The 16999-nt window shown below is 42.1% G+C and overlaps 1 protein-coding gene across 1 annotated transcript; it reads right to left on the reverse strand.

The window, feature by feature from the left end:
- Nucleotides 1–5927: 5927 nt before the first annotated feature.
- On the reverse strand, nucleotides 5928–16569 carry LOC145417834 (uncharacterized). The gene is made up of 9 exons (XM_080286458.1): nucleotides 16509–16569; nucleotides 16128–16305; nucleotides 14139–14215; nucleotides 11465–11682; nucleotides 10649–10675; nucleotides 10217–10324; nucleotides 9418–9599; nucleotides 6918–8065; nucleotides 5928–6667 (listed from the first exon to the last, which is right to left on the reverse strand). Exons 1-9 carry the CDS (start codon nucleotides 16567–16569, stop codon nucleotides 5928–5930), a joined length of 2739 nt encoding a protein of 912 aa, XP_080142584.1.
- Nucleotides 16570–16999: the final 430 nt, after the last annotated feature.

Below are 16999 nucleotides of genomic sequence, written 5' to 3' on the forward strand. Positions count from 1 at the left end.
TTCATAGTACGGATAATGTGTATTTAGTAGCTGGCTTCCATTGAAAAAATCATAAACTAGAAGACAAAAACTTTATTCTAAAATGATTGCTGAAATGTAGATACGGAAAAGATGCAAAAACAAGAGATTAAACACACACACACACACACACACACACACACACAGAAACAAGACAGCATTTGGGCCTGGAGGTGGTTTAGCGGTCTGTACCCAGTAATACACTCGACACTGTACACACAAAACACGAGTGAATGGTGGAATACAGTATCTGAATCTCCTACCATCGCAAATACTTTCTCGTTTTTTGGCCTAATTTTATCTCTTGTTCCTGCACTTTTTCTATCCCAACATCTTACTTTTATTTATTTATTTTATTTGTAGGTACACGTAGGCTTTCAGGATAAGTAGTCATAATTCTTGTAGACTGATGCACGTAAATTTGAACTGGACAATAAGTAGACGAAGCGTACGTGATTTCTGGCCAAGTATAGACGAAATTATATGACATAGCATTGACTCCTCTATATATTTGGTTTAATCCTCTATACATTTGGAATCCTCTATATATTTGGTTTAAGCCTCTAAATATTTGGAATCCTCAATATATTTGGTTTAATCCTATATATATTTGGTTTTAGAGAGTTTAGAATAACCAAACATCTTATTGAATTTGTGGGAATTTGTATATTAACTTTTGAAATAGATAGTCAAGACGATATGATTCCTGATAGATAAATTTTCATATTAGGGGTAAATTTTTAAAACTTATGGGTATGGAAAGAATTTCAGAAGAACAGCATGAATTTTGAATCTTAAGGGGATAGATAGACTGAACTGCGAAAAGCGTAGATGAAGTATGTATGATATGTGGTAGTCGATAGATTGATTGTCGATATATTTGGCATCAGTCTTGTTTAGGTTATGACGGTAGGTGAGTAGATAGACAGATAGATAGATAGACTGAAGTGCGAAAAATATAAGACGTAGTTTATATGATGTGGCAATAGATAGACTCGATAAATTTGGCATAAATCTTTTTTAGATTATGACAGTAGGTCGATAGATAAATTTATAGGTAGGTAGGGAGAGAGAGAGAGAGAGAGAGAGAGAGAGAGAGAGAGAGAGAGAGAGAGAGAGAGAGATCGCTTGACTCAGAATATACGGGGCAAAAATAATGGTTATAGATGTTGGTCGGTAGATAGATACAGATTTAGATTGGTAGATAGATAGACAAACATAAATAGATAGCCTGGCCTTCAGAATACGTGGGGCATAAATATTGCTTACGATGACAGTACAATAGATAGATAGATAGATGGCTCTCAGTATACATGGGATATAAATCTTGTTCACGTTGACAATAAATAGATAAATGGATGGATGGACAGATAGATAAATAGATAGATAGATGGATAGATGGATGCAAAGATAGATAGATAGATTTGTCACCTAGATAGAATTTTTTGGATGGATGGATAGATGGTTGGATAGATGGATGGAAAGATAGATAGACAGATAGATTTATGGCACCTAGATAGAATTTTTCATTTTATATTTTTTCACTCCATGCACTATCATCTTGAGCCAATGTGGTGAAACTGTAAAGGAGGTTATTGAAGAGGCAGTGGAGGGAGGGATACGTGGAAATGCGGAGAGAGAGAGAGAGAGAGAGAGAGAGAGAGAGAGAGAGAGAGAGGTAGCTAATGAAAAGATCAAAAGAAAGTAAGGGATCGTGAGAGAGAGAGAGAGAGAGAGAGAGAGAGAGAGAGAGAGAGAGAGATAAAGAAAAGATCGAATGAAAATATGGGATAATGAGAGAGAGAGAGAGAGAGAGAGAGAGAGAGAGAGAGAGAGAGAGAGAGAGAGAGGTAGCTAATGAAAAGATCAAAAGAAAATAAGGGACCATGAGAGAGACAGACAGACAGACAGACAGAGAAAGAGAGAGAGAGAATTCGAAGCCAAGATGTTGTAGTTGTGATAACCTGGCAAATTATGTAAACAATGAATAAATAACAAGTAAATAAAAAAAAAATCGATAACGGGACACATACGCGTTTCGTTTCGTCCGACGCCTCGCCATGTCCAGACGCAAAGAAAAAAAAAAGAAAAAAACATTAAGTGCATTATTAGGGCATCTCTTATTTATTTATTTATTTATTTATTTATTTTATTGTCAAACTCCTGTTACCCCGGCACCGTATTAACTTGTCCTTCATTATGGCGATTAGTCATATTTAATACTTGGTTCCTAAACACTGTATTAATTTGTGCATTACTACGGTGTCATATCTGTATCTATCTGTCTGTCTATCTGTTTATCTATCTCTCTGTCTATCTGTCTCTCTCTATTAACCTGTTCTTTAGCGTTTTTTTTTTCCATATCTTTGGTACTCTGACATTATATTATCCGTGAGACTGAACTATCTAACTTCGGATCAAAAGTATATATGTACAGCTGCGGTCAGAAATATCACTCCATTATATTTAGATGAATTATTTGAAACTCGTACACATCATTCTGCAAAATTTACTGCTCCCTGAATATCACCTCCCTGAGTTTCGGAAATTATCGTTCACTGTCCCGTTATGTATCGTACTGAAGTGGGCCGATAGTAGTGTTCGCAGTAAGACAGTATAGACACCACCTTTTATTGGTAAAGAGCAAGATGGAACTCCAAAACTCCTTTTGCTCTAACTTGGCCTAAAACTACTCCCGTTCCTTGTGAAATGCAGAGTTGTGAGAATACATCAGGGTTAGATTATACTGCTAGTCACGAAGAGGTGCCATGGAAAGGTTGTAGAGCCATATGATTGTCCAATTCTTCCACTGAGTTACGTGAAATAAGCCGCAATAGGACGAAAACTTAGGCCAAGTTAAAGAATAATTTAATGTTAGTATATAGTGCTAGTCACGAAGAGGTGCCAAGAGAAGGATGTAGAACCACAGTATTGTCCTGTTCTGATACAGAGCTACGTGCAATAAGCCGCAAAAGGACGAAAATCTAGGCCAAATGAGAGAGAGAGAGAGAGAGAGAGAGAGAATCAGTCTAGTTCAGCAGGAAAGACACAGCCCCAAATAACATTAAAAATTAAACATACTGGTAAGGTACATTCCCAGAGCCGCGTTAAAAATTTGCATCCACACAGGCGTACACGCCGCAACGCCCTCCATGCATTATAGATCGCGTTGAATGCTCGTAAGGTTGCGTGAGGACGGTGTGTGTGTGTGTGTGTGTGTGTTCTGATCTGGGCTTGTAGTCGGTGGAGAAAGAGGGGGAGAAGGCACTGGAAAAATTACATGATATACCTGAGAGAGAGAGGGGGGGGGGTAGGCTTTACATCAATCTTCAGCCCTCCAGTGGTGAAAATTACTGAAAGCGATGAATAATGAAGTGAAACATTGGCCATGTTCTGCAGTACCGTAATATCAGAGGCGTCCGCACCTGTGTTTGAAGCCTGGTGTGTTTTAAGTGAATTTCGTGTGTGGCAGTATCCGATTTGTTTTATTTTTGCATATTTTTTCGTGTGTGACTAAATCGGTATAGCTTTTGTGTGATTTACGTAAGTGTGATTATTCGGATTTTATTTTATTTTTTTTTGCGTGCCGTGTTTTTTTGGATATATATTTTTCGCATGACTAAATTCGTATAGTTTTTTGTATGATTCCGTGTGTGTGTGTGTGTGTGTGTGTGTGTGTGTGTGTGTGTGTGATTGTATTGGGATTTTTTCATGATTTTTTTGTGATTTTTGGCGTGGCAATGTGGATAGTTTATTATTTTTTTTGTTTTAAATGACTTGTTTATGAGTGTATATGGATAGATTTTGCTTGATTTCTTTATTGTGATTTTTGCAGGTTTCATCATCATCATCATCATCATCATCATCGTCATCGTTTTATTTTTATTGAAACTGGGGAAGAAACAGTGCTGACCCTGACAAGAGAGAGAGAGAGAGAGAAACAAAATACCTCCCTCCAGTGGTAAAGAGACGGAAGTAACTGCATAATGAATGAAAGTAAATGACTCTTCCTGAAGCGGCTTTCATGATCACTTCAGCCGCCTCTGTACATCGCCGTCCGCATGTCACTGTCAAGGTTAGGGTTGTCTTGTGCATGAGAATTTGCATAGTTGTTGTTGCCTCTTGTCTTTATCGTCGTCATTTTCATCATCATCATCATCATCATCATCATCATTGTTCGCATCATCGTCGTAATTGGTCGTCATTTTTTGGTAAATGGAGAAATAACCGGATATTCACACACACACTCACACACACACACACACACAGATATAGTGTACGCAGAGTAAATCGCCGTGAAAGAGCTGGCGTTATTTTTGAGAGTAGCATGCTTTATGAGAGTGCGTAGGGTTCTAAAGCATGGGAGAATTCGCGTGTGTGTGTGTGTGTGTGTGTGTGTGATTCCGTTGTCCATATGTGTGTTAGTTGGAAATGCTTTGTTGAATTTTTTAGTTTTACTACCAAATTCTCTCTCTCTCTCTCTCTCTCTCTCTCTCTCTCTCTCTCTCTCTCTCTCTCTCTCTCTCTCTCCGTGTGTGTGTGTGTGTGTGTGTGTGTGTGAGAGAGAGAGAGAGAGAGAGAGTTGGAAATGCATGGTTGAATTTTTTATTTCATTTTCTTTTTACCTAAATACTCTTCTGTGTAGTTTGGTAATAGAACTTGTGTGTACGTGTTATGATTCTTCATCAGTGTTAGGTTTGTTGTTGTTGGTCAACCCCAGTCTATCTGGCTGAGCATTCCCATCAAGCACAATGAAGCAACTGCCCTTACAGGGCCATCCCGTTTAGTGAACAAATGTTCCCTTGCGATGAATAGTGCTTCGCCACAGCGAGGCACGGGAAAAAGTGTAGAGGTTTGGTTCCTGGATGGACCCCGCATTTGCATCTCCACCCAGTTAATAAGGAGACCATAGTAGGCTCCACATTACCCCGTTATTTTGGTTATATGGTTACCAGTTAGTGCTGTAAATGGTTTCCTTGGTTACAGGAAACCATTAGACTTTTCACCCAGTGTAGAGCCAACTGAAACGGAAAGAAGAGTAATAAAAAGTGACAGGAAGGAAAGGGAGAAGTAAGAAGAGAGGAGGGCAGACACACAAATATAATGATGAAGGTTAAGTAAGAGAGGAGGGCAGACAAATGGAATGATAAACGTGAGGGAAGGAGTAGAGAGCACTACATCAAGTGAGTGGATGATGATCGCCACCACCTAGCACCAGTGTTGTGTTTGTTGAGCAAGGTTTACCCGTGGCCTCTGTTTATAACAATTACCAACGATCATCATGGCAGGTGCAGTCCATTTTAAGTATTTTTTGGCGATATCCCACCGTCCTTGCTGCTGACTGGATAACACATATTTTGCTGTAGTAGGAATCGCAGGAAATAATTTGTTTCACGTTAGTCTTCTGGCACGACCACACTTCCCACCACTGGTCTGACCGACTCGGCCAAATTAAACCTGTTAGCCAGTATGAAGGTGCAAGTCATCATTTTATAGTCGTATACTGGCAGAGCTGATCTCATGTGAGCTGAGCCGGGAAATTAAAAAAATTTGGATTATGCGCCACTGTATTCAATAATGAAAATATACACTGCTCCACAAGACCGACTGACCTGTACTGAACGAGACAGTCGTAGCTTATCACAGCAGAGATAGTGTGGATGTTTGGGTCTGAAAATAACAAATTGTGATGCCAAGGTATCGTGGATGATCATATCATCGGAGACGGCATCATGGTATGAACTTGTCAAGGACTTTAAAATACTTTTGAAGTTACTGGTTCATTATTTATCTAAGTGAGACACTTGCATGGCACAATCCCTAAGGAACATTGATAGGAAACTGGCTTTAATGATGTTACTCATTTTTGTGCAGTGAACCGACAATGAGGGCAAAATTTTATTCTCCATCTATAACACCAGGATCAACCAGAATATGACATTTATAGTTAATATTAAAACTGGCAGGGCAATGCCTCTGTAAATCAAGAGGACCTTGTGAGGCATAACCGGCTCACTAACATCACTGTAACTCCTTTCTTCTTTCCCCACCAATGGCCTTACATTTGTACGAATGAACTTTTCAGCACCTGCTGGCTCCTTCTCCAGTGATATAAAGATGTGCACCATGATGTTGGTGAAGAGGATGAAGATGATGGAAAAGAACCACAAGTCAATGAGTTTGATCTCTGATGATTTAGGCAGAGAACTGGAGAAGTTAGCAAAGAGTGTGTATAGGACGAGGAGGGTGGTGAGGGACATGATGGCGCGGACTTGGAGAGCTTCCAGCTTGACGAAGAGTGTGGCCCAACTGACCAGCAGCAGCAGCATGGAGGGCAGGAAGGTGGTGAGGATGATGAGGCCTGGGCGACGCCGCAACTGGAATTCAAAGAGCATCAAGTTGTGGCTGGACTGTGGACTGACGCTGGGGTTGATGACGCTGTATAGGGCCAGGTCCTGGGCGCCAGTGTAGTGCATGTTGCTGGCCGACGAGAAGTGGACGCGGCCACGGTAGGTGGATGGCAGGCTGACCTTGATGTGGCACACTTGCACGTCCACCGGGTACGACCAGAAGTAGAAGTCGCACGTGATGGACGCCGTGTACCGGTGGACCAGCGACAGCTGGTTGGAGCTGCCGGGGTACACAATGTCTGTGTAGGAGCAGACAGTAGTCATTAGCATCAATAGGCTATACGTAAAACATACTTGTACGTGCATATGTATAAACTGTACCAGTGCACCAGTGACAGTTGGTTGCTGCTGTCAGAGTGTACTACATTTGTACTACAACAAATAACTTTTACTAATACCAACAAAGTGCATGTCTTTGATACAGAAAAGATATGTATTTATCACTTCTTTGACTAAATCAGATTAACTAAAATATTTGTTGAAGCTAACCCATGTAAACATCATTGAAGTGTGGCTGCGTGGCGTTGTTGGTGGTTGCGACCATCATACTTTCTGACAGCCTCTGTAATTTTTCGCCCTGGAGGTCCACCAACTCGTAGGTGGGCTGCCACAGCTTCTTGATGTCATCGTCACTGAGGATGGTCCTTTCTCCTAGATGCCGCAGACTGACCCTCTCGTCCACCCATTTGATCACCAACTCAAACTCAAGACTAATGGCCATGTTGATCTCGTCCACGTTGGCCACACGACTGAGGGTCAGGGCGGTGTGCAGCTGCAGGATGGACCCGCCATCACCCACTGGGGGAAGCTGCTTCTGGTATCCTTCTCCCACCACCACCCTTTCACAGTCAACCTCGTCACTGCCATCATCACATTCATAGCGCAGGTTACACCGTTCGTCTTCCTGTACGCAGTCACCTGAGTCACATGTAAACTGGTCACTGTCACACCATGATAGACTCAGAAGCACTGTGCTGTCCTCGGCTAGTTCACAGACTTCCTCTACAACAATCCACCTGTGTTTCCCAATTGGATAACTTTTCGTCATAACACCTTGTGTCTTCAGCAAGGTGATGTTTGTCCCCACATCCACCAGCATCCACTGTTTAGCCATTGACATCCACCGTATTAAGTATTTGTAATAGCCAAGGAACACTGGGCGTCCGTCAGCATAGTCATTGGTTAGTCTGAAGCGGGTCTGATGTTCACTGCTGTAACACAAACCACGAAGTCGCAGAAAGTCCCGCCTCTCCATGTAGCACACCACACATGCCCTTCTGATAGTTTCGCATGGCACGTCACTCCATTGCCCGGTGATGGATGACATAAGGAGACAGTTAACCGTGTTATCATCGCTAGGGAATTGAGGCCCAAAGTTCAAATAGTCCCATTTTTGGTGTGAAGCGATGTCCCTCCATAGTCCTTCCTCTTGGTCGTCGCTGAGGCCCAGCCACAACTTCCACTGGCCGGTGGGGGAACACACATCAAGGAACGGTGTCAGTTCACTCAGCATCAACTGAGTGTCAGACGAGGAGGCGGGTGTGGCCACGGTGGCATTGAACACTTGACATATGGACAGGGAGGCTCTCAGGCCTCTCCTTTCTGGCAGCAGAACGTAGTACCAGTTATGTGATGGTCTGGAAGTAATGATTATTTTAATACTGTACTATTGAAGTAAAGAGTGTGTGCTTGATCCAAAGGATATTAAAACACAACACGTGTTAAATATTATGACATGGATTAAAGCATAACCTGAAATGCGAGTCTGTTTTCGTCAGACGTTGGCAGCATTGGTGGTGGATGATTGTCACGTCAGCAGCAAGCTGTAGCCTATATTATATTGTATAATGAATGGTCTTATAATTTATAGGCGTGTTAGAAAGCTGTTGATTCTACTGGTCGAATAATTCTAGATGGCATCAGACCCACAGTGCACTGATCTTTTTTTTGACTGGATGTAAAAAACGTAAGGTCTATAAACCTTTTTCAAACGTGAGTCTAATATCGTAGACATGGAATATTATCTTTTCTTTTATTAACAATAATGCACAAAACTGATATTCAGTGTAGAGAAAGAAATATATGTTACAGAAAATTACATAAGGAGTTAATGTTTAAAGTTGCCAAGGAGGAATGTCAGTAGAAATAAGGCACCCACACATCCCACGTCACAAGATAAACGTTAAGCATAACTACTGTACTGATAAAACTACCGGAAGTGGTCAAGGCATGTCGTGGAGTATAGATAGTGTTTACTGGAAGCGCGCGCGCACACACACACACACACACACACACACACACACACACACACACACACACACACACACACACACACAAGGCTATCTGTATGGAATCTTTCTATATGGACTTTTTTTTAAACCCCTGCAGTATGTGGGAACTCGCCTGAGTTACTTTGATGGTCTGGCAGTAGCAACAGTAAAGTGATTACGACGTTATTGTACTGAAATTAATGCCACGATTATCACTCTCACAGTGTTGATAATTGTTGAAAAATATTCCCCCCCCCCTTTTTTTTTTTCCTGGCTTGTCGTTCACCCTCCCTCATCATGTTTATAATAGGTGCATGGTTCAGAAAAGTGGCTTCAAGTTCCATCCACTCCCCAGTCAGATTGCCGTTTGTCTGAGCAATGTCGGATGCTGTCTGATGTGTGGTGGTTAAATACTCCAGTGGAATGCTGCGTAGCTTTCTCTAAACAGGCAGAACTACTCTACATTTTTTTTTTTTTAGTTAGATTTTGTGGTCATGTGCATGGTTGGGAATTGTTGGGTTGGCATTTGATCACGTAAACCTTGATAAACCGTGATATGAACGGGACAATATGCCTGCTCTTTTCTATATTATAAAATAGTGAAGGAAACTCAATAGCTACTTAAAAGTCTCCTCTTCATCTCAAGAATATAAGCAAGACTAAACTTCGAAACGGGGGAAAATGATCTGAACTGACTGTCGATACATAAGGACCACTACCTGCAAAAATCACGTAGTTCAGTCCATTCGACCACAACGTTGCCTTCAACCTCGATGGTGGAGGTGTCGGAGCTGAAGATGTCGCCTCGCTCCACCTCCTCACACGCCGCCAGCCGGGCCACCTCCTCCCAGGACAAGGCTCGGCTCCAGATGGACACCTGAGCGATGTCACCCAGCAGCGCCTGACATCAACACAAAGTAGGAGGTACAGTTGTGGACATAAACAGCGATACAGTTAATCACGATGAATAGCAGGACACTACGTGCTGGTTTTCGAAGCTGTGATAGGGTCTTTGGAATTCAGCAAACTTTTCAGAATATTATATAAGTTTTTCATAATTTTTATTGTAATATCTGTATCGATATTACTCTCCCCAGCTGTACAGTTACTGGTCAAGAATTGCTCACCAAGAAAACTTCGATGAAAGGCTAAATTCTGTAAGTCAAACAACAAGCATGGTTTTGGGTGAGACAGCGTACTTTTCTACATCCCTTTTTCTCCCATACGCCGAGAGACAAGTCCAGATTCAGTTCCCTACTCGATGACACAGGAATTACCATGTACTGTTCAGAAGTTACCAAGATTTTGGCTGGTGCGAGGAGATGCTTAAGGAAGTTTAGCCTTTGTGATACATTAGTGCTTCAGTTGCCTGTCTTCATGATGATTGGGCTGCATTTGTTCATTCAGACATCCATGATCAACATCTAAACTTAACTTTCTAACAAGAGGGAGGTGATCAAAGCAAATTATTTGTGTGGTTTGGGATCATGGGGTGGCGGTTAGTCAAGAGGGACTCACCTGCGTGCCATCGAAGCCGCCGCCGAGAGAGTCCTGGTCCTGCCCAACCACCAGGGTCCCATTCAGAGGCATCGACCACCCCTCCCACAGCGACATCCGGTACGCCTCCTGTAGGGGGACACCACATGATATTTTACTCTGGCCACCTTAATTAGGCGTAAAATTCCATCTCGTCATCTACAGTGCTGTTTATAAATGGGAAATTGGCACTAGAATATGGTGCTGTTCACGAAGAAGTGCCATGGAAAAGATAGGGAGCCGTGGTATCATCTTATTTTGCCACTGAGCTACAGGAAGTAAGCTGTAAAAGGACGAAACTCCCCGGCAAATTTGAATAAAAAGAGTATAGTTGCCAAATATTGTACAGGTGGCAGTACGGCAATGTTAAGAAGGTCAGTAGGAGGAGAAACCCATCCATTTATCTCGTCCTACCTGGGATGTGAACCTAAGTCCTTGTAACTGTAAGGTACACATTAATATTAGGTTTATCTGCTAATATAGGGGTCTGCTATTGAAAGATGACTGGGGCTTATGCGGCCATTATTCCAGCCTTGGACATAAAAACTTTGAAATGACTTGATGATGGACGCTAAGGTCAACACATCCTTTCGTCCCGGCCTCGCACAACACCGTCTCAAACTCCCAAGCAAAACCGTAGACAAACTCGTGCAGAACAGTACCAGGCATAACTAGGCTCTGCACTCGTTATCCAGGTACAGTGCCACTAGATTATTAATACAAGTTTAGTGTTTATCTTCATAAATTCACATATTGGTGTCCAAACTTGTGAATCCTTTATCTTTATTGTTTTGGCGAGGATCACTTTCAGAGTCAGAGGTCGGTTTTCTCTGAGACTGGGAAAAAAAAGAATACTGTTCATGTATTTCATATATGTATTAAAGGGAAGGTAGTGACCACAAAGCTCAGAGTGTGTATTAACAGTAACTTGCTTTCTTCAGCGACACAGTAGGGGTGGGGAGAGAGATTGCACTTAGGACTCTCTTTACTTAATCATGTCCTTAAAGAATTCCAGTGTTTAGCTTTGGATTACCTACCTTATGTAAATATGAGTGAGATAGATAGATACAGAGAGAGAGAGAGAGAGAGAGAGAGAGGGAGAGAGAATGTTACCTCTAGGTTCTTTGAAATGGTGCACACATGCGTGTGTACCTTGCCAACCTAGTGGCGTGTGTATAGGCTCATGTGTACCTTGCCGACCTAGTGGTGTATGTAGGTGCTCATGTGTACCTTGCGGACATAGTGGTGTGTGTATGTGCTCATGTGTACCTTGTGTTTGTAAGTGCTCATGTGTACCTTTCCGTCCCAGTAGAGTGTGTAGGTGTCGGTGGTGAAGACATTACACACGTGGGTCCAGGAGTCCGGGCTCGTCTTCCAGGCCGTCTTGTCCAGGTCCAGCATCCGGGACTTGCCGTTGAGCCACGAGATGAAGTGTTCCTCCTCGTTGTCTGTCGGTAGGAAGTGTTGTGTTATTGCGGTTATTTATGTTGTTCAGGTGACACCGATAAGAACACAGATAGATACAAATGAACACCGATAAGACAACGCAGATAGATACAACTAACACCAATGAGACAACGCAGAGATACAAACTGACACCAATATGACAACGCAGATAGAGAGTGACACCAGTGAGATAAAGCATATAGATACGAAATTTGGTTGATATTTTGGGCACAAGTGGCACCAATAGATAGATTAAGAGACAGTTTATTAGTCACAAAGTTGATTTGTATTTTGGCACAGTGGACAGACAGTAATACGTGAAATGCGGATATGTTATGGATGAATTTGTGACCGTCCAATCATTGTCTCTAAACAGGAATTAGACACTCCAAATGTGGATATTAAGTGAAGCCAATGTGGAAAGTGTTTGAGGGAGGGTGTATGTATGGTAGGGGGGAAGGAGTGTATATTTGTATGTGTGTGTTGGTGGAGGTGTTTTCTGAAGATTTGCATACTTCGACGAGCGCATTTTCTGAGCCAGGCTTCTGTATATATGTGGGTTTGTGTATTGTGTGTGTATATAAGTGTATTTGTTAGCGTATTTATTATATGTATTATGTACGTATATATGTGGGTTAGTGTACGAGTATTATGAATGTGTTTCTTTAATGGATTATGGCCAAATAGGATGACACTGGGTGCTTCCTCATCTCTGTCTCTCAGGGAACAGAGTCAAGTACATTAATGAGAGAGAGAGAGAGAGAGAGAGAGAGAGAGATTAATGCACAGTCGATGCACAGGTAAACTTCCTGACGTACCAGAAAAATGAAAATTATGTTCGTCCGACGTCATTTTTGGAGTCAGCTTCGTTCTTCGTGACTAGAAAGAAAAGTAACGAGAGTTGGTTTACTTGGCTTGTGGAAATGCAAATACGAGTAGAGTTAAATAGGAGCTGTACTCTTGCGGACGAGGCAACAGCAGTAGTAGTAGTAGCAGTACAGTAATAATAATAATAATAATAATGTGGTGGTGGTGGTGGTAGTAGTAGTAGTAGAACCAACAACAACAACAATAACGCCACCACCAACAACAATCCACCTGCCACCCACTCCTAAATTCCCCCACCAGAGAGTGTGATAACAAAGACACATTTGACTTCTCTCTACATCATGTACACGTGCACTAAGACCAATACAAAGGAGTGTATTCGTAACTCGGAGCGCATTTGTAACCCGGAGAGCATTCGTAACCCAGAGCGCATTCGTAACCCAAAATGCATTCGTAACCTGGGGTGCATTCGTAACTCAGAGCACATTCGTAACCCCACTCCAATCGATCCAGATTCTCCTAAATCAGGCTAGTCACGTCAGATATAGATTCACGTCTCATATATCTTTGCTCGGGTGACTTCCATTGTCTTCTGTCCTTGTCATGCCATCTTTCACTTAAAGTCGTCAGGTGAGATGAGTATTCTGTGTGTGTGTGTGTGTGTGTGTGTGTGTGTGTGTGTGTGTGTGTGTGTGTGTGTGTGTGTGTGTGTGTGTGTTTGAGTATGTAAAAGTGTGTGCTTTGTGATTTTCAAAGTTTGAAACAATACGCTGTTCATTTAACTTGGCCTAAAATTGCCATCTCCATCCTAAATGCAGAGCTGTAACAAGAAATCAACACTAGAATACGGTGCTAGTCACGAAGAAGTGCCGTGGAAGGATGTAGAGCCGTAGTACCGTGTTCCTCTGAGCAGTAGCAAGAATTTAACTCTGAAATATGTTGCCAGTCACGAAGAAGTGCCATGGAAAAGATTTAGAGCCATAATATGGTGCTAGTCACGAAGAAGTGCCGTGGAAGGGATTTGGAGCCGTAAAAATGGGGCTAGTCACGAAGAAGTGCCATGGAAAGGACGTAGAGCCGAGGTACTGTCATATTCTGCAACTGACCAACGGGAAATAGGCTGCAAAAATGACGAAACTGTCAAATTAAGCTGAACTCTTTAAAAAGGATGAAACTAGTAAATTAAGCTGAATGAACTAAGAAAGGATGAAACTGCTAAATTAAGCTGAATGAACTAAAAAAAGACGAAACTGGTAAATTAAGCTGGGCGAACTAAAAAGGACGAAACTGGTAAATTAAGCTGGGCGAACTGAAAAGGACGAAGCTGTTAATTTAAGCTGAACGAACTATAAAGGACGAAACTGTAAGATTAAGCTGAACGAACTAAAAAGGACGAAACTGGTAAATTAAGCTGAAGGAACTAAAAAGGACGAAACTGGTAAATTAAGCTGAACGAACAAAAAGGACGAAACTGGTAAATTAAGCTGAAGGAACTGAAAAGGACGAAACTGGTAAATTAAGCTGAACGAACAAAAAAGGACGAAACTCTGCCAAATTAAGCTGAAGTAACCAAAAAGGAGGAAACTCTGTGGTAAATTAGACTGAACGAACAATAGGGTATGATACTCACAGAAAGTCAACATGTCTATATTCTCGTGGTGGACGTTGTACGAGATGTGGGTGTTCATATCCAGGAATTTTCGGATTCTGAAAAAATAAGGGAAAAAAAAAAAATCAGTGAATCCTTCCATGACAACGGAAATCTTTAATTTTTTTATTTATTTGTTTAGATTTATTTATTTATTTTTGCTGCATCCAGGCGATTTTGTTCAGGTTATGAGTGGGTTAGTTCTTGCTAACGCCAGAAGGATTTATTTAGCTTATGAGTGGCCCTATTTTGCTAGCACCAGATGGATTTATTTTGCCTATGGCCCTTTTTTTTGCTAACACCAGAAGGATTTATTTAGGTAATGAGTGGCCTTTTGCTAACACCAGATGGATTTATTTAGCTAATGAGTGGCCTTACTTTTGCTAACAGCAGATGGATTTATTTAGCTAATGAGTGGCCTTACTTTTGCTAACACCAGAAGGATTTACTTAGCTAATGAGTGGCCTTACTTTTGCTAACACCAGAAGGATTTATTTAGCTTATGAGTGGCCTTACTTTTGCTAACACCAGATGGATTTATTTAGCTAATGAGTGGCCTTATTCTTGCTAACCATTTGGCTCGCATTCTCGCCGGGAAAATAAAGAGAAAAAATAAATAGTGCCTGGAATGGTGTTAAGAATGATAGGTATGGTGGCTATTAATGACCTCAGTATTAAGGAGGCACCCTAACACCTCTTCCTTTTCGATTTATTTTTGGATAGAGCTGGTTAATATCCTTTTGTGCGTTATTTGAGTATGGTGACATCAGGAGGATTTGTATAAAAGACGAGGACAGTAAGGTGTAATAAACAAATAAATCGCATAGGAAAAGGTGTTAGGGCATACGGGCCTTTATGTCTTGGGGCGGTATTCTCGTGTGGTTAGGAAGCTTACTAACACCTCTTCCTTACCGAGTTATTCCTGTAACGGCCTCATCACTATATTGTTTTATTTTATTTATGCAGTGTATGTTGATATTAAGAGGATACAAAAAGCTGGAAAAAAATATTAATGGGTAGTTTGGAAAATAAATTGCTAAGGAGGAATGTGTTAGGGAGCATCCTTATCCTACGAGAATACGGGTCTTGAGGTTACCCCCTTCAGTGCGAGGACGTACTGCATTTCTTTCTTTTTTTTTTTTTTGGCGGGGGGATCCAGATGATTTTTAAAAAGATGCAGTAACCGATTCCCCCCCCCTCCTTGTTCCATAATAGCTGATGGTAAGAGGTTGCCATACGCCCCTGATAACAGTATTGACCAAAAATATCTAAAAAAAACAACAAAAAAATCAGTCTCGTCTGGAAGTGTTAAAATCAAGTGCAAAGAAGAGGCCTTCACTCAAAATGGTAATGTTAACCAGTAGACCAGCGATTATGACGGAAAAAAAAAATGCAAGAATACACGTTTATTTCATGTATATCTAAATGCACAGAATTTTAAAAGTAACCGTGGATTTTAAGGTACACACTGTTTCTTGGTCTGTATTGAATTTCCTTTGATCGCTTCTTGGTTCAGTGGCCACCTCGGCATAGAGTTGGCACTGACAGAGAGTAATGTGCGCCATGTGTCAGTGTAGGTGCTGCTAGGTGGGTGGGTTTGGCGAGAGAGAGAGAGAGAGAGAGAGAGAGAGAAAGACAGACAGACAGACAGAAAGGGAAGGAAAGAGGTTCATAGGCAGGTAGGCTAGTTGGGTTTGTTTCATGAATTCTGATATTGTGGCAGAGTGATAGGAGGGTAATAGAGGAAGGTCGATCTACTCAACCAAAGTAGGTAGGTAGGTAGGTAGTTCAGTACAGTATGTAGGTAGGCAGGTGGGTGGGTAGATAAATAGGTAGGTATGTTGGTAGACGTGAAAGGAAGTAGGTAGAGAGTTCGGTAATTAGGTATGTAGGTAGGTAGGTAAATAGGTAGGAAGGTAAGTAGGAAGCCATGTAAGTAGGCGGGTAGGATGCTAGGTAGGTATCCTGGACCTGATCCAGTAGCAGAGTGACAGTAGGGCGGTGGAGGCAGGTGTGTCCGTCTGGGGTGTAAAGTTGTATCGCAGGAAGGTGGTGTCGGAGGCCACGTCCCACAGGCCCCGGTGCAGACGAAACACCTTCACCTTCACCGCCTCCTGACCGGACTCAGCGCCTGAATCTAAACTCGACGCTGTAGGAGGCAAGAGTCGTGTCAGCACATATCCACAACTACATTCTCTGGCAAGAGCTTGAGTACTGTAATTCCGTGTCCAAGTTATATCCACGAGTAAGCTATCTGGGTGAGAGTGCAAAATATCCACGTGTTAAATAACAGAAAACTCGCGTCTATCCTCAGGTGAAGCACAATGAATAACAGTATTAGTCTTTACGCACCCTGGCTGGATGGAGGTGAAAACAGGAGCAGCAGCAGTGTGATCACCGCTGTGCACTCCATCACTCCACCAACACTGACCCTGCCTCACCCAATGCCGCTGCAGCCACACCCACACGGCTACCAGAGCACAGGGGGCGAGGGAGGAGGGGGGGGGATAATGGACGGGGCAGTAAGACGATATAAGACAGGTGGAACTGAATATGTTATAGTGTAAGGAGGGGTTGGGTAACGGTGGAGGTAATGGTTGACTTTCTAGTGGTGTCGAGAGTTAGGAAAGATGGAAGAGAATGTGTATAAAGGTGTTGGGATGGGCGTTTTGACGGTGGTAATAGGTGAGGATGTGGTGGTACAGAGGAATAGGTTTATGCCGATGTGAGAAAGATGGAATAGAAGTTATGTTGGTGGTGCTGGGAAAGGTGGGAGGGTGGGAGTAACAGATGATATAGTGTGTGTGTGGTTGATTAGTGACGTTTTAAGAAAGGTAAAGAAA

Source organism: Coenobita brevimanus, chromosome 14 (assembly GCF_032717465.1).
Source record: "Coenobita brevimanus isolate Jiangsu-jjx chromosome 14, ASM3271746v2, whole genome shotgun sequence".
NCBI lineage: Eukaryota > Metazoa > Arthropoda > Malacostraca > Decapoda > Coenobitidae > Coenobita > Coenobita brevimanus.

Coding starts and splice junctions, on each gene's coding strand:
- LOC145417834 (XM_080286458.1), bottom strand. CDS start 16,569: ATGGAGTGCACAGCGGTGATCACACTGCTGCTGCTCCTGTTTTCACCT. Junction 16,306..16,508: donor TTCACCTCCATCCAGCCAGG/GTGCGTAAAGAC, acceptor TGCCTCCTACAG/CGTCGAGTTTAGATTCAGGC. Junction 11,683..14,138: donor TATAGACATGTTGACTTTCT/GTGAGTATCATA, acceptor TCCTACCGACAG/ACAACGAGGAGGAACACTTC.